The sequence below is a fragment of the Stenella coeruleoalba genome, assembly GCF_951394435.1.
Source record: "Stenella coeruleoalba genome assembly, chromosome: X".
Classification (NCBI taxonomy): Eukaryota; Metazoa; Chordata; class Mammalia; order Artiodactyla; family Delphinidae; genus Stenella; species Stenella coeruleoalba.
Genome location: NC_137152.1, coordinates 4842765 through 4861123, shown reverse-complemented (window position 1 = coordinate 4861123; position 18359 = coordinate 4842765). Strand labels below are relative to the sequence as shown.

At 44.7% G+C, this 18359-nt stretch overlaps 1 protein-coding gene across 9 annotated transcripts in view; it reads right to left on the bottom strand.

Annotated features, from left to right (window-relative positions):
• The window catches only part of STS (steroid sulfatase), a 552741-nt gene that overhangs the window by 523650 nt on the left and 10732 nt on the right, over positions 1 to 18359 (bottom strand). For all 9 annotated transcript variants that reach the window (XR_013825700.1, XR_013825701.1, XR_013825702.1 and 6 more), the window contains exon 5: positions 9060 to 9196. Coding sequence is in view for 1 of the 9 variants with exons in the window: in XM_079910395.1 (XP_079766521.1) it covers positions 9060 to 9196 (137 nt within the window). In the remaining 8 variants the exon portion in view is untranslated. The remainder of the gene's footprint in view (positions 1 to 9059; positions 9197 to 18359) is intronic.

Sequence of the window (18359 nt, the reverse complement as noted above, 5' to 3'; positions counted from 1 at the left end):
AGAGCACAGAACAGGGAACTATATTCAATATCCTATGATAAACCATCACGGAAAAGAATATGAAAAAGAATATATATATATATGCATAACTGAGTCACTTTGCTGTACAGCAGAAATTAACACAGCATTGTAAATCAACTCTACTTCAATAAAATTTAAAAAATAAATGTATATTCCAGTAACAATACCCCATATACTATTTGCAGAAGCCCTGCATTTTGAAAGTTCACAGTAAGCTCTCCCAAACAGCCTAAGAGCACATCTTCTTAACTTTTTGGTACATGTCCTGAAACTTATTGTCTATCTTTGTTAATTGAGCATAGTAGTTTTTTTTTTTAATTCTGTCTTTTTATTAAATAGATTTGACAATCGTGGAAAGAGAAGGATGTGTAGGTGGGTCTGTATTAGTCACTCCTTTACACGTACAGGTTGTCATCATTTCCTGTTCAATGTTTTCTTCAAGTTTCAAAACTTCGTTATGTATCTTGCATTCAGGTAAACAGTGGTCTGCAATGGAAAGGATTTCATTTCTCTCCTGTCTAGATCTGCTTGAATGAAAAATCTGTTCATTAGGCAGAGGTTTTTGTAATACCAGACCCTGTCAAAAGTCCCAGGGATGACGCTGTCTGCAGGCTCTGTTTCCTGATTATCTCGGTAACCAGGGATTACGGTGATAGCACTGGAGGTCATAATTCATCTGATTCAGAGCTAAACTGCCGTCCCAAGCATATAGCTAAGATTTGATAGTCTGGAATAAACTGGTGCATTTCCCTTTTAAAAAATTCAATTTCCACTTTGGGGAATTAGCATCTCACGGAAGTTATTGAATTAAGCAAATTTTACAAACTCATGCATTTTTTAAGGTGTGTTATTAAGGATGCAGTTGAAGAGAAAATGCAAAAGGACAAGTGTAAACACACACATACACACACACACTCGCTCTGTCTCCCAGGCGACTTAAAATTTTTTCAAAATTCCAAAAGGGAATTTTCAATGAAGGAAAGCACCAGTGAGAAAATAAGATCCAGTTTGTTGCTTGAGTTGAGTTTTAATAATTGTGTCACTGATGGCTTGGGATTCAGAAGAAGTGTTGGCTGAATACTTAAAATACACTTTGTAAGCTAAACTCAGAAGTATGGTTAGCAGAGGCGACTTCGTGAAAAATTCAGCTGCTGGAGCTCCTTACCATGTCATCCTTGGAGGATGGGGCTTGTGAAATGTACTGACCCCACTTGATAAACGACAACAGTATTTTTGTTGTTTGATTAAAAAAAGAAAGAAAACTGACCTCTTTAGGAATCAATACGGGACGGCATATGTAACTTTCAAAAAAGTTGCCCTCTTTTGGTACAAACTATTAGGTATAAAATAAGCTATAAGAATGAACAACACAGGGAATATAGCCAATATTTTATAATAACTGTAAGTGGAGTATAACATTAAAAATGGTGAATCACTATACTGTACACCTGTAACATAATATTTTAATTCAACTGTACTTCAATACAAAAATTTAAAAAATAAAAAAATATAATAAGATGCCCTCTTTCATGCATTAACAAAGTTTTTTTTTGGGGGGTGGTTTTATTTTTTGGAAATCGTAATGCTAGCAATTTGTGGTGAGCTGATACTACAAATGGGTACAACTCATTTCTTCTGATACTTATCTTTTTTATCAATTTCTTTGTATGAGCTCTTTCTGTATCACACAGATTTTCTTTTCATTTTACATAGATGTCGCAAAGGCTTTTTAATCGATTTTGGTCTGGCTAGCTTCTTCTTTTGACATCAGGAAATAATAGATTTTGTCATTAAATCTAGCAATCTTTTCCTTTAAGTTTATCCTAGTTTATCCTTCCCCCCGACCCTTTCCCCTTTGATAACCATAGTTTGTCTTCTACGTCTGTGAGTCTGTTTCTCTTTTGTACATAGATTCATTTAGTTTTTAGATTCCACATATAAGTGGTACCATATAATACTTATCTTTCTCTGCATGACTTACTTCACTTAGTGTGATCATCTCTAGGTCCATCCATGTTCCTGCAAATGGCACTATTTCATTCTTTTTTATGGCTGGGTACTAGTCCATTGTATACATGTACCACATGTTCCTTATCCATTCATCTGTCAATGGACATTTAGGTTGTTTCCACAGCCTGGCTACTGTAAATAGTGCTGCAATGAACATAGGGGTACATGTGCCTTTTCGAATTATGATTTTCTCTGGACATATACTCAGGAGTGGGATGGCTGGATCATATGGCAAAAACTAGTTTTAGTGTTTTAAGGAGCCTCCACACTGTTCTCCACAGTGGCTGCACTAATTTCCATTCCCACCAACAGTATAGGAGGGTTCCCTTTTCTGCACACCCTCTCCACCATTTATAGACTTTCTGATGATGGCCAGATGGCCATTCTGACTCATTGTGGTTATTTGAATTTCTCTAATAATTAGCTACGTTGAGCATCTCTTCATGCAGAGCATATTTTAAAACAAAAATGCAAATTAAAAAAAAAAAAAACACATTTAAGAATTCCCACCACCTCCAACCTCCGCTGCAGAAGACTGGAAAGTACACGTGCTTTCCTTCAGAAGCTTAAGCGTTTTATGACGGAACGCTGCACGTTCTGGTTCCTATGACCTCAAAGTGCACCCCCAGCACTGCTCACGACCTTGGGCCCGAAGGCTACAAAGTGACAACGATCCACCTGTTTCGAGCACCCAGCTCTCAGTACCGCCTCTACGTCCCTGAGTTGACAGATGCGGCTTTGCTGCACAGGGCTGGGAGCTGTTAGAGCACGTGGACCACCCCTGCTCCTCCCTGAAACCTCTTAAACACTGGGACCTTCCACGGGTGACCCAGCCCTGAAATAATTTCCAAGTCTCGACTGTGACTGTCTAACTCATGAAACTGGAAGTTCAGCTCCTGAACACGTGGTCCCTAATGACTCGGCATTTCTCCCTGTAAAGTCCACCGTTAGCCCTCCAGCCCCCCACCCAGCCCTAAACTGCCAAGGTCCCCATCTATGGTGTATCCCTGTCACCCCAAAGGTGCCCGCTGAACACCCTGGCTTCCCAGTTACTTCATCTCTTGACGTGAGATGACTGCATCCCAGTCTGTCACTCATCATCCTAAATACATGCCACAGGGGCCTCCCTGGTGGTCCAGTGGTCAAGACTCCGCGTTTCCACTGCAGGGGGCACGGGTTCCATCCCTGGTCAGGGAACTAAGATCCCGAATGCCATGCTGTGAGGCCAAAAAAACCCGAAATACATGCCACGGATCTGGGAACAGCTGGAATTGTTCTACTCCTGAAATGTAAACACTTTCACCTTGTCCTAGCCTGCCGACACCTTTCCTACCATCCGATTTGGACCTCCAACCTGTCACCTCCCAAGCCACCAGTCCCCTTCCTTCTCCCTTCCCCTCCCCTACTCTGCCAGCCCAGTCGCTCTCCTGACGACCACCCAACTCTCACGTCCAGTCGTGTTTTGTGGTATACCCCGGCAAAATCTCAGTCATCCGTCAACTCCTTGACCTTTCTCTCTGCCCCTGCATCGGACTGGAAATCACTCAGTCCCCACATAGGGATGCCAACACTCAAATCACAGTCTCCAAACAGCTGAGCTAGACACAGTCTGATAAGTCATCCCTGTGTTCGAGTTCCTCTGTGCTTCTTCAAAAGGAATATCCATGAAACGAACACAACACTGTAACTCAACTACACTTCAGTTAAAAGAAAAGGAATATCCAACCTCATTGACCGCCAGCTCCTCAAAGATCCCTCGCTTTGCAATCTGATGCAATCCTGAAGTTCACGGTCACTGAATGCACTGCTGCCTTTTCACCTCTTCCTTACGTGATGTCTCAGAAGTCCTGGTTGGCGCTAATCCTCCTTCCTTGAGATGCTCCTCACCCCTGAGTGCCATGACCCTACTTCTCCTCGTCGTTATTCTCATCCTCTGGCTGTTCTTTCGTTGTTCTTTTGGGGGTTCCTCCTGTTGTGCCCTTCCTTTGAATGCCTACCTGCCCTTCCATTTTCAGGATGCCTCAGAAACAAACACATGATTTTCACTTTTTTTTACATTGGAGTAGAGCTGCTTTACAATGTTGTGTTCGTTTCTACTGTACAGCAAAGTGAATCAGCTCTACGTTTACAAATGTCACCTCTTTTTTGGATTTCCTTCTCATTTGGGTCACCTCAGAGCACTGAGTAGAGTTCCCTGTGCTATACAGTAGGTTCTCATTAGTGATGTATTTTATACATAGTAGTGTATATATGTCAATCCCAATCTCCCAAGTCATCCCACCCCACCCTTCCCCCCTTGGTGTCCACACATTTGTTCTCTATGTCTGCGTCCCTATTCTTGCCCTGCAAATAGGTTCATCTGTACCATTTTTCTAGACTCCACAGGTATGCATTAATATATGATATTTGTTTTTCTCTTTCTGACTTACTTCATTCTGTACGACCGTCTCTAGGTCCATCCACGTCTCTACAAACGACCCAATTCTGTTCCTTTTTACGGCTGAGTACAGATTTTCACGTTTTAAAGAAGGTCTCATTTATCAAGAATGAGAGCATTTTAAAAATTCAAGATGGAAAAGTGATGTATTGAATCCCAAGCGAAACACACAAGCTTACAGCTCAGATGACACTCTCTATGGAACAGAAGAAGGACGAAGAATATCGACATTGCAATGTTAGTTCTCGAGAACTAGAAACAGGGAGGTGGATTTTGAACCTTTTATCCTGGATTAAGATGGAGATACAACTTGAGTCACGAGGTGCTCGACTGCTTTGAATATTCTTGCAAAGTCATCGAATCCACGGCCACACGTTTTGGACCAGTGTCCACATGTGTAAGGAAAAGCCATGCTTTCCTAGCAATTCCAGCACCACAGTCAGGGCCTTACAACTTACAGGCACCTGCTCCCCGGGAGTTGACCTTGAAAAATTACTTACTGGGTACCTGCTATGGGCCTGGTCTATAGCATTCTAAAGAAGATGTCTTCTACAGAAACGCAACCAGAGCACTTTTGCCTGAGTAAATGCACCTGTCCCTGAGGGGTTATTCACCGTACACTGCATTTCAGACTCCAACAACTATTTTAATCCAAGAGTTTTAGAAACAGTCCGTTTTTAAATGGATCATTCCTTAGACCTATGTCCCATAAGCCAAACGCTGGTTAGAATTCTGCTGTATGTTTGAGGGACTTGGACCAATCCCTAAGCCTTCTTATTTTCAGAGTTTCCTTGGGTTTCTCGAGGTTCTTGGGACCATCCTGATCTCCTGCTAAATGAGGCTTTCCAATGTATTCTCCATTTGTCAAGACAGATTTGACGTGTGGCCAAGAAAGCTGTGTGGCACATGGCTTACTACACGGCAGGTATGGAAAAGGATTCATTCTGTACCATCCCCCCAGCTCGCCTTTCATGAATTCATCCATTATTTTTCCTTCCGCTGGGTTCACTGTTCCATTCCTGTACCCACAGACAGTGGCGCTGCCCAGAGCCCCAACGGGAAAATCACTAGCTGGAGAAACTGAGGTTGCCTTATCAGACACGGCCCGTAGGGATGCCCGATCACAGACCCAAAGCAATTGACAACCAAACACCTGAAGACTTCCGGGGTCCCACTAAGAAGGCTGGTGTTCCTTCCACGTAAGAAAAAGACTTAGCGTTTTTGTTTGAAAGAAAGAATCTCACGTAAGCCACGGGGTCTCAACCCTTAGAAGTGGCAGGGATTTTTTTTTAATTGAAAGGTTTGATTTGAAGTCAGAGATTTATTTTTAGGTTCACCTCATTGTTCTCAACTTGCATTCAACTTGCATTCTCTTTGTAGGTTACAGAATTTGCTAGTCTCATCCTGAGCAAAATTAAAGCCCATTGCAGGCAAATTCCACCCGAGCCCCTGTGAGCGCTGTAACGGGGACATGTCACAGATGACAAACCACTGGCGGGAACCACTTCCATCCCTGCACCCGCTCCCTCTGCCCCCCACCCATTCACAGGTCTCTGGTAGATGTCACTACAACAGATAGAATGACACGCACCCGCCCCCCTCCCCCCAAAGAAAAAATACTTGGAGTGCATTGGAAAACACTGTGATTTTGCCCATTTGTTCCTCCCCCAAAGCTCTGCTGCTTGAGAAGCTGAAAATCAGACTCGGCAATAGAGCCCCGACTGCCCAGAGGCTTCACCCGTAAGTGTGCCCTGCTGAAATGGTGAGGCCGGCCACTGGTCACATACGGAGACCCTTCCCCTTCGAAACCACTCGAGTGTTACCTGCACCTCCCTCGGGACATTCATTCATTCCTTTCTGCTCTGGGTTATTACAAGGTCAACTGGAAGAATCTTAAATCCCTTAGGAGCCCCTAAATTCTCTTAAGCCAAGGTCTCATCATCATTGCATTCTCCCTCAAAAAAAACACAACGTTAGGCACACAAATGGCATCTACTAGAGGTGATGAATGAAGGAACCGGCTCTTTCCCTGTGACTTACCGTCGACTGTAAACCACTCTGACGCAGCAGGAATGCTGCCCTGATTGTTGACAGCACGAAGGGAGGGGACACCTGTGAAGCCCCAGACCAGGTGCAGGGCACACACTTCGTAGGCGGTGGCTGTGAGTATTAGAACACTGCCCACCCCTCGAACTGCGTGGTAGTATTCGAGTTCCAGGATTTCAGCGACCCCTGCCAGCTTTTACCGCGAGCTCCACGGCGTAGACCTTATACCACATCTGTGCAGTCAGTCCTTCCTGCGTCATGATAACAAGACAAGCTACAGCGATCACACAGGTAAGAATAAGGCCATCCAGCACCATGATATGGGGTGAGATTGGCCGTGGCGGACAATTAAGTAAGAAAGGTTCTTTTTATGAGTTTGCCTTTATAGGTACAGAGAAACCCACAGTGCGGAAAGTTATGCCGCATATAACGATGTTGCCTCCAAACATTTAGAAAGAAAATGCGCTAAAGGACAGAGACGTGCTCTCTCTGGGTAACATCTTGTAGCTCAGCTGCCCATGGTACTAGCAGCGTTTCTTTTTAAGCCAATACTCTCATGTTATTTTATTACATAATTATCCAGAGTGCTACAGTCCCCTTCTGTGTGACAATAAAAGGCTCATTTTGGAAAGAAGGACTATTCCTCCAAATGCTCAGAGGTATTTGTAAAACAACAGAAACATCCTGAGAAATGAATGTAATGGCTTAAGGGAAGGATTTTTATTTTTTGGCAAAAAAAAGAACACAATCATCTATTAATATGATATCAGGGTCTAATGCAGATCTCGAAGATTAAAAAACATTCTCTGTTTTATTCAAGAGGGACCAGTAGCAGGAAAACATTGGAACTTAGAGACTTTTTTAATGAGTCAGGGTAGGCATATGTACTGCTCTAATAAAAATTAATCAGTAGGTGTGATGACACCAGCATGAGTTTGCTTGCCAGCCAACAAACGTCAGAGAGGTGTACACGAAACCTGTTAGGCTAACATATAACGCTCATTAAAGAGATAAAATATTCTACTGACTCACACTACGAAGTACTCTAGTGATGTACACTACTACGGTGTGGAAAATGGATACTAATTTACATGTACCGTTTTAAGAATGAAAAATGAAAGAAGGCAGGCTTGTATGGGTGTATGTCAAAGCCCTAAGTATAATGAATTTTTCTTACGAATCTCATTAGGCAGGTTATTCTGGTTTTGTTTTTCCTAGTACGTATTCAGCATCTGTGCTCACTTCTGTTATCTGACAGCATCACAGACAAGGTTAGAAAAGAAAGAAACTTGGAAGTTACCTCGTCTGAATTCATCAGGCCCACAGGTTTAAGACATCTCTGAAGTTCCCGGAGATAGTAACAGAAAGAGCTAGAAGCTAGAATAAGGGTACAGTCATCTTGTCTAAAAGACGGTGCTCCTTAGAAGATTTAAATGAAACAAAACTTGTTCTTGTCATTCCCAACGTTGGTGACCGAATCACGCTCAGTTTGCTTTTAATACAAACCAACCAAGAAACTCTGCGGCCATGTTCAAACACCTCCAAAACATCTCGATGAAAAAACTATCAATCCAGGGCATAAAAAGAAAAGGAAGGAAGAACAAGAGGGGCGGGGGTTGGGGGGAGGAAAGGAAAAGAAAGGAAATATGCAAAAATCTTAAGCAACCTGTTCACGGGTGCCATTTGCTCAATTCTGTCCAATTTTGTCCAGATGGAGCGAGCAATGTCACCATAAGAGACATCTCTGGGATAGATAGGAATTGAATGCAAAGTTCAGAACCCACTGATTTTCCATCCCTTTGCTTAACCCACATACTCTGGCTTCCTCCACACTCTGTGCAATAGACCCGAGACGGCTTAGCTGTGCAGAAGAAAGCACGGTCACCGTGATCTCGCGTCGATGTGCAAGACACCGTTTAAAAAGGAAACCTCAGAAGGAAGGCTTCCCAGTACCTCTGAAAAACATGCTACGTTTCTCAGAAACAGGGTAACCTGCTTAGGGAGAAGGGACACAGAGAGCAAGGCAATTCCTGCCGTCCTCACAGATGCAGCAAGAAGAACACACGCTGCAGAAGAAGGAGACACAGCGGGGCTCGCGGCATCCATGGGAGACGCCAGGGCTACTGCGCGGAGACTCACCAAGGCCGTAGCCCATGGCGAGGCCTCTGCCTCCCGAATCTGCCTTGTGCTTAACTTCGCTACAGACAAGGGGTTGTGCACATTGAATCGCTAAAAGCATAAGTGGTGATGAGGATTCATGCTTTGATTCCTTTTCTTCGTTCATCTCTTTGATCACCAGCCCACAGACGCAGACTCCTCTTGCTGCTGTATCCATTGGTAAACACAAGCATGGACTCGGGGCTGAGATGCGTTTTGTATTCTGCTTACCTTTCACAGTTAGTGTTTTTGAAACACAAAAACAAAAAGCACGTGCTGTCTCTAAAGGCATCGGGGACATAGGTGGAAACTCAGAGGAAGTAAGATAGAAGCAGGAAAAGCCTCAGTCACATCTGAAGGACAGACTGGAAGATAAAGGGACACATACCGACACTCCAATCCATTTCCTCGGCAGCATCTCCATAAGCGCCGTGTTTACTTTTGCCGGCAAAGTCCTTCGAAGAGAAGAGAGCCGTATGCATGTGCAGGAAAGCCAGGACAAGCAGGAAAGGGGTCTTAGCGTTCCTGAAAAAAAAACCAACATCCAAGAGCAAAATAAACATGTTGGCCACCGTTGCCGCTTGCTTGTTTTTTATTCTGAAAGTGAAAATGTTTATTCCCTTGGTTAAAAAAGATGGCATGTATAATTTTCAGTCTCAAACGATAATATCAGATTCAGCATACGAACTGAGGAAAATTAAATCAGCTCCGACTTAATGGCAGTGAACTTTACAAAAATTTTTATTTTGTATCAGAATATAGTTGATTAACAACGTTGTGTTAGTTTCGGGCATACAGCAAAGTGATTCGGTTATCCATATACCTGTATCTGTCGTTTTTCAAATTCTTTTCCCATTTAGGTTATTACAGGATACTGAGTAGAGTTCCCTGTGCTATACAGAAGGTCTTTGTTGGTTCTCTCTTTTAAATATGGCAGTGTGTACGTGTCAATCCCAAACTCCCAATCTGTCTCTCCCTGCTACCCTTCCCCACTGGTGACCATAAGTTTGTTCTCTAAGTCTGTGAGTCTGCTTCTGTTTTGTAAATAAGTTCATTTGTATCAGTTTTTTAAGATTTCATGTATAAGCAGTATCATATAATATTTGTCTTTTTCTGACTTACTTCACTTAGTATGATAATCTCCAGGTCCATCCATGTTGCTGCAAATGGCATTATTTCATTCTTTTTAGTGGCTGAGTAATATTCCATTGTATACACGTACCACAGCTTCCTCATCCATTCCCGTATGTTCATAGCAGCACTATTCACAATAGCCAAGACATGGAAGCAACCTAAGTGTCCATCAACGAATGAATGGATAAAGAAGATATGGCCACCATTCTGATTAGGATCAACCTATGATTACACGATACAGTTTGAAAATTTAGAAAACACCACTGAATGATGCCGAATACTGAATCTCTTATTTGGGGGATGGCAAGTCTCTCTCCATAGGTAATCATTGTACCCTCTACAGTTCAGCAGACTGATGTGCTACGTCCTTGAGATATTCTCCAAAGAGACAACTCAGAAAAAAAAAATGTATTGGAGAATGACCTACTTTTTTCTTGAATTCTATTCTTCCCTCTCTCTCTGAAATTTATATGAATTGAAGCACCTACAAAACTGTATTCTTTCTGGAAAACACACACGCGCGTGCGCACACGCTCCTACCTAGTAAGGACACTATCTTGAGTTGTCAACTACTTAGATCCACAGTTCAAAGCCAGTTCAACTTTGTGTGCTGTCATGTTGCACACCTCCTACTAGAGAACAAGTCTCCTGGCAGGAACACTCCACTGTCAATACTGAATTTTGGACGTTGAATGGAACATCCTCTGCACTGGCCTCAATCTATACTTTAGTTGAGAGAGACGGATGGTATTGCAAAAGTTTTTCGTAGTTCAGAGTACACCTAAACCTAGTCTGGTGGAACTGTTGAGAAAGCACAGATGCTGGAGCATTATAAGTCCCTGGAGCGTTAAAAGTCACTGTGCACATGTGGTCCTTGGGACAACTGCCTGGCAGCATGGTTACTGTAGGGAGGTCTGGGGGTTCACACCTGAGTCTGCTCAAAGGGATCAATTAGTCACATCACTTCCTCTTGACATCTAGTGGACCTCTGAGAAATGCACTCAGTTGCTGTGTTTCAGTTTCATGCAATAGCCTTCTCCTATACCTTATTCCAGGCGACCATCAGCAATTCCTTTCTGGCTAAAAGGGAATACTGAGTGAGTGCCCTTTTGAAGGCTATCAGGGCATAAATGAAGAAGGGAATGAATGCACTAATGGGTGAATGAATGTAATTTCTGATAAAGCATCTGCTGGTCTCCCCAAGGATCACTTATATGCTCTCCTTCTCCCACTAGACCACAGGCTGGGGCATGTCATCTACCTCTGTGGATTCCCGGCACCAGCACAACGCCTGGCAGGTAGCATCACTTCCGTAAACCTCTGTTATTCAATGAAATATTGCATTAGCTCTTTCAGCTTCAAAAGTACCACCCAGACCTTTAGTGAACTACTTGGGACTCATGAATGCAACGTGGTTCATGTAAAAAAAAAAATATATATATATACGTGTATATATATTTTATATATACAAAATAATATAAATACACATATATGTATAAATATTTTATACACACACACACACACACATATGTGTCTGTGTGTGTGTCTACCTATATATGTAGATCTATATCTCCAAACTTCTAACCTAAGTCAAAAGTCTCTGGCTGTTTTGGAGGAATCACACGCTCTGTTCGACATCTTGGCCATTGAGCAAAAGTTCTAAAGGAAGAATCTATTTAATTCAAACAACGAGCAAAGGTTCTAAAGGAAGAATCTATTTAATTCAAGCAACGTTGCTTGTATGTGTTTACTTACTAACCTAACCCCTCATGATAACCAAAACCACTTCAAATTTACAACTGGGTCTCACAAATGCCGTAACTTTACCTTTAATAAATAAATGGATGACACCCCTCTAAATTCATTTTCAATTTCCTAATGTGAATACAACTTGGGTTCCTTCAGCTCCTACCGCACTTGTGGGTCAACTGCTCACATCTACTGAGTATCACACTTTCAAGGTCGCTCACTTTTGGGAACAGAAAATAAACACAAAAGAACACACTATGAGTGAGTCGGGCACTTCCTGTTCTCTGAAAACAGCAAATTCAGCAACTTGTTGTTGATTACTTGAATAGTGTTTTATATTTCCAGCGCTGGGAGATGAATTCTGTCACATTTTTTTTTCTTTTACAAGAGTATAAAATGAAGAAATACTGCTATTATTTCACAACTAGGATAGCAAAAAAAAAAAAAAAAAAAAAAAGTTATAAGTGTCTTGCCCCACTTCTCTCAGTAACTAGAGTTTGAAGGCAGGAGAATTAGAACCCACCACCTCTGTTGTATAAATCTCACTGTTGCCTCTCAGAAAGAAAAGAAGAGATATTCACGTGCAGACAGACGCACAGGGGCTGTCATCCAATCTGATGATATTTGCATGAGCGTGTGTACCCAAGGCATCCCTTGGCTACCTCAAAGGGTACATACCCTTGAAGACCCTGAAAGAAGTGAGACTAAGCCATGGGACACCATGGACTTTGGCCACACAGGTGGCCTGTTCAATTTCCACCCTAGTCATTCTGGGCGCACGTTTCCTCACAACTGGATACACTGTACCTCCTTCTCAAGAAGCAGATTAGGGCGCTAAAAACTGGCTTGGATTTCCCAAAAGGAACATAAAATCTCACTCTTCATACTCGTCCCAAAATAGACAGTTACATTATGAATGGGTACAATTTCACTGCCACCTGAGGCTCCTCTGCTCTCCCATTTGTCTTTAGACTTAGCGTTAAGGAAAATAGACAAGGAAGCTTAAAAACTCCATTTCCCAAGCATGTACATGGTCATAACTTAAAATGCAGGATGTGGGCTTCCCTGGTGGCGCAGTTGAGAGTCCGCCTGCCGACGCAGGGGACACGGGTTCATGCCCCGGTCCAGGAAGATCCCACATGCCACGGAGTGGCGGGGCCTGTGAGCCATGGCCGCTGAGCCTGCGTGTCCGGAGCCTGTGCTCCGCAACGGGAGAGGCCACAGCAGTGAGAGGCCCGCGTACCACAAAACAAAAAAAAAAAATGCAGGATGTGATTGGCAGAGAAGGATGAGCTACTGCACGCCCAACAGCTTGGAAAAAAAATAAGAAAACTGAGGAAAGAGGCAGCCACCAACATTATCGGCATTTTATAATCACAGGGATCATGAGACGAAGGCATTTGAAAACGTGAGGTGAGGATGAAAAAACAAAGGATAAAGTGGGGGCAACAAGCAAACAAGGGAGCCCAAGACAAACATCCTTCATAAAGAGGGCAGGAAGAACAGGTGAGCTGAGTCCAAGAGGTACCCTTTTGGGGCTCAATCAATGACCACGGGATGTGATTTCTGTCTTGTGATGTAGGGGGACCCTGGGTGGAAGGGGAGAGGGCCATCATGCGTTGATTATAAATACGCCCCTATGTACAGAATTATTTTTCTATAATCTCTTTGGCATCCAGTAGACTGCCCGTGACAGATACCAGCCAAGGTGCCAGGTGTCCAAGAAGACTGATGAGGTTTTATACACAAAACCCAACCCTGGAACATTTAGGGAAGCGTACCCAGCTGCACAAACTCCGAACCACGAAGATTTACCCTCCGGGAACAGAGGTGTGATCAGTGTAGCATGGGCATGTGGGCTGGACAGACATCCACCATTACTGCCCTGCACACATCCTGAGATGTGACTGACAGCTTGATCGCTGGTGTGGGGGGAGGAACCCTTGCTCAGCCTTATCCTTCAAGAGCGCAGGAAAGGCCATCGTCCCTCGTTCAGAAGGCCCAGGTCTCTCTTCTCTCTACGACCTTGAAAACTAAATGACGCTGGAGCAAGTTGGCGGGAGGGAGATCTCTCCATAACTGCTTAGCTCCTTTTTTATTAGCTGCTTCAGTAAACAACTCTCTTGAAAATTTATTGCCACTGTCTCGCACGCTGTGTGAAAAGATAGAACTTTCAGCTGCTACATGCCTTCCCTCTATTTGTTACCAATACAGAAGGCAGCTCTGCACCTTCCCGGCAACCTGCAATCACTCCAATCTCAGAGTCAAAAAGATTTACATCCCGTCCACGCGTGAGTGAAACCTAGGCAAGAAGACGGCCATGGCATTATTATTATTACTTTTTCTGTCTGCCACGGTCTCGCATACCGTGTTCCTCTTCTCAAAGTCTGACCTTGATTATTCACCGAGTGTCCCCATTTGAGTCAGCGTCGGGAATGACAGGAATGCAACTAGGGACGTCTGTGCATTCCTCCCGAGACCCCTCAGATGCTGGTGATTAGACGAAGGCATAAACCAGGTAGCGCTGTCAACAGTCACCCAGCCGGAGTCCGTGTGACCACCACTCTGTACGCACAGAGATGGACACGCCTGGCTGTTCCCTTCATCCATCCAGGCCTTTCACATCTATTCTGCCCACGTGACTCCACGCACTAAAAATATAAAGCTAAGCTGGACCGGCTCCTGCCATCAGCAGCCCACAGTTCAGACAAGACCATCAATAATTGGTCTCAGCTGCTTTAAGTTCCACGATGGAGCACATCAGAGGATGGATACAGAGAAGGAGAGTGAATCTCAACCTGGTAGGGGTCAGGACTCACTCCTGGAGAGAGAGACAGAGATTCCAGAAGTTCCTGCCGTGAGCTTTCCATAAATGCGTCGGTGTCTGAGCCACTGTCCCCTGGGTGCTATTCAGATACAGCAGTGGACGACGGCAGAGACGTAACCTGTGTCCTTACCTGGTGAGCTTTCAAAAGCACACTTTCTACGGCATGTGGTCCCAAACGAGTCACTGAACACTTCAGAATACATTTTTTAAAACAAAAACCCCACTGTATGGATTTTTACCGCTAACTGAAAGATACCACTAATAGGATGACGATTAGTTGGGACGGGGGAAAACCTGGGAACACTTTTAACTTTCTACTTCTTTATATTTTTATACTGCTTTGATTTTTTAAAGTAGCACATGCTATTTTCAAAACCACAGAAAAACGAAGATCTAGCTTCAATATAAAAACGAAGACAGGAAAACCATGAAAGCCGCCTTTTCCCCCACAAACACAGAGGGAAAAGAAATAGATACCCGGGTGTGAAAGTCGGTTTGTGTAACGAGATTTGAGATGCTGCCCTGACTTTAGTCATGCTGGCATCCCCCCAGCTATGACAAGCACCCCTGCTTCCCCACAAGCACCCTAGCTTCCCCACGATGGCCTCATCTGTGAGGCTTCAGGACGGGCTCTCTCTGTGAGACGATCCTTCACAGACAGCCTTGCCTGTGACTCTGTGCGACTCCTATAGATTATATGGCTTTGTACCCACAGTGGGGTACAGTGAGGACGCCCGACTGGAGACACCATCCATCATCGGGCTCAACCCTCCACGCACAGCTGGACTTCAATCAAAGGGCTTGAGGTCAGCCACACGCCCCATTCCAGAACAGATGGTGGGAAGATTCTTTGATGCTTCCGGCTTTAAATTACCTGGCGTTCGTTTGTTAAGTATCCTAACCCGGAGGTATTGAACATCTGTAGGAAAAAAAGTCAAATTTCTTTATGCTTCAGGGAGTAGGAAAGAAGAAGCTATGGAAATCGTTGTAATAGGAGATTTGACACTAGGGAAGAAGATGGATTTCCAAACTACTTCTGTTTCTGCTTCTGCTGCTTCTTCAGTTTCTGCTGCTTCTTCTGTTTTCGCTTCCACTTCTGTTTCTGCTGCTTCTTCTCCTTCTGCTTCTGTTTCTGTTTCTTGTCTTCTTCCTCCTCGTGTCCCCCTCCTTCAAGTCTATGCTTGGTCCCTGGCAAAGACGACAGGCTCACGACAAACTGACGAGAGGCCCTGTCCACTCTCAGCTTTCTAGACGGAGCCCCTTCCTCTCGGGAGAAGGCCCCCCGCCCAGTTAAGTGGACACAAGGATCCTCATAGACTATCTCTGGGGACAATGCAGGTGGGCGATGAGTGGGGACTGCCTCGCCGAAGGGGTCATCGTGACTTGTCCTGGAAGCAGGTAGAGGAAGTATGGCTGAGTAATCATGCCAGGTGCTCAGGAGTGCCCTAAAAGGATGGGGGTACAACAGCATGGGGGTGTGCCCCCTTGAATGGACCCTCCAAGGGAAACAAACAAGACTGCCTGTGTTACCCCATCCCAGGAAATCTGCCATGTCTGGGATACCTCTGTTAGTAGGTGGATGCCCGATATGAAGATAGGTCATCTATTCTACAGGTTCCCTCCCAGCCTGGACCCACGAAAGAAGCACATGCAGGGTGTGAGCAGACCACCCTCACGCTTCGCCAGAGGGAACCAGGGACGTGAGTATAATGGGGATCCCTTCTAAGACGTGGAGCACACAGCAATTCACTCAACATCAGGACTGAATACTACAAAACCAGGCCAATATTTTTAAAAATCGAGAAATGTCCAACTTAAAAAAATCCCCCGAAATAGTCCCCCGCACACACGCAGATCGGTAGTTCTGATTTCTCTGGAACGTTGGGATGCTGGGAGTACCACCCGCGCTCCTTCGGGACAGCAGCTCGCGGGAGCTCTCAGGAGTCAGCCATCCGAACGGGCTGCACCAAATCCAGCTCCCTCGGGCCCCAAGCCTCATCCCGCCCAGCGGGCATTTCGTTGCCAGCCGGGGCCTCGGCGTAGTTGCGCCTTAACGCCTGACGTACCAAAGCTCACACCTCCTGATTCCCGTTTGGGTCATAATCCTGGGGCACCAAAGAGATCTGGCGGTTTGATGAAAAAGGGAAGGTCCGAGCGCGCTTTATCCAGACCCCGTTCAGGTAGGAATGCCGTGGGCCTGGACCCAGGATGACTACAGACGAGCATCCTCCAGGACCGCATTCCGCCTGCGGCTTTGCTCAGCCTGGAAGGAGGGGCGCGCCCAAAGAACCACTCCCCGTTCCTAAATTCACGTCCTGCTGCCCGAGGAAAGGCAGAAGACGAACCAAGGGACTTCCCTGGTCGTCCAGGGGTTAAAACTCCGTGTTCCCAATGCAGGGAGCCCAGGTTTGATCCCTGGTCACGGCACTAGATCCCACATACATGCTGCAACTAAGAGCCCACCTGCTGCAACTAAGACCTGGCGCAGCCTAATAAATAAATAAATATTAAAAAAAAAAAAGGAAACCAATCAAGTAGCATCTACCCTTACTGAACAAGACAATTCTTTGATTATTTAACCTTTTCACTTTTGAACGTGTCTGTACGCGCGTGTCTCCCTGTGTGTTGCCCTTCATCTTTCATCTGATGTACTTTTCTCACCAAGAACTAAAGTCAATGGTGCCCCTATTCTTTTCTGGCTTAAACTAATGAAATGATTCCTTTGCTCCAAAGAAGCTTTGTGTCCCATCACAGCTATTCATCACGGCCACTGAGACCACAGCCCCGCTGGCAAGGTGAAAGGCTAGGCTGGAGGTGCCCTGTAAGTGCATCTCGGGACCCTGAGTGTGCAGAACGCTGACAGCACTAGGACAGGATAAAAGGTCAGATATCCGATGATACGTTTATCAGCTGTCAAAGGTCTGAGGGCGTTACCAGGACACAAGCGATGCTTGTACAAAGGCGTATTTATTTACTATAAAACTGCGGACTACAGCAAAGGTCTGGGGTGGGGGGCTCTTCCCCGTGACTCCCCACCAAGGGCAGGACATTTCCCTGTGGATGTTACTGCCCGCAGTCACTCATACTCCCCATAATTCTGATGTCACGTGGCTTCCCTGTGGGGAGAGGTCAGGGATCAGGGTTTGGTAAAGTTAGAAAAAGGGGATCTTACAACTCTGGGGAATCCGATGAAAAGCAGAACTCTATGTCATCTCCAGCTTTTGGACTTGTTTTCTGGTAGACCCTAAAGGACACTTCCATGAAGCACAAGAAATATCTGAAAATGAGCTTACCTGAAAATGGTTAGCATTGATTTCACTTTTGATTATAGGCTTTAAAGCTACAAACACACACACACACACACACACAGACACAGACACACACACACATGTGTGTGTGTGTCTGTGTCTGTGTGTCTGTGTGTAATGTCAATGCAACTCCCATAAACCAGGACCTGGAGAACAGAACACTCCTGGTAGATTTCATATGCATTTATGAATCCAGTAACTGGATACCCTAAACTATACAAATTATGTGGGTTTGTATAAAGTCACCACTTTGGAATATTTCTTCAGAGTGAGGGTGTCTTTACTGGCAGAGAAACACACAGTGGTTCCTTTCAACTGAAATGCTTTTTCTAGCAACGAAACGCCAGTTTCAGTGACTTTAGGGAGGGAAGGGGCCAACAAATCTGGCTCTTGCCGTGGCAGAAATGACCCGGGTTCGCCTCTCTCTATGAAGGATGATGGGAAACGTGAATCTCTTTCCACCCACTGACATCGCACCTTTTTCAATGCAGTTCAACCTGAACTAAAAAACTACCTTGGGAACAAAATTAACTTGCTAAATTCACCCGTCACCACGTAGCCTTTATCTTTTCGGAATGCTTGCCACGGTTAAGGATTGTACTACGAACATGAGTTTATCTAAGAATTCCCAGGTGTGTTCTCCTCTGGGGGCATGGGACCCGGACGCTTC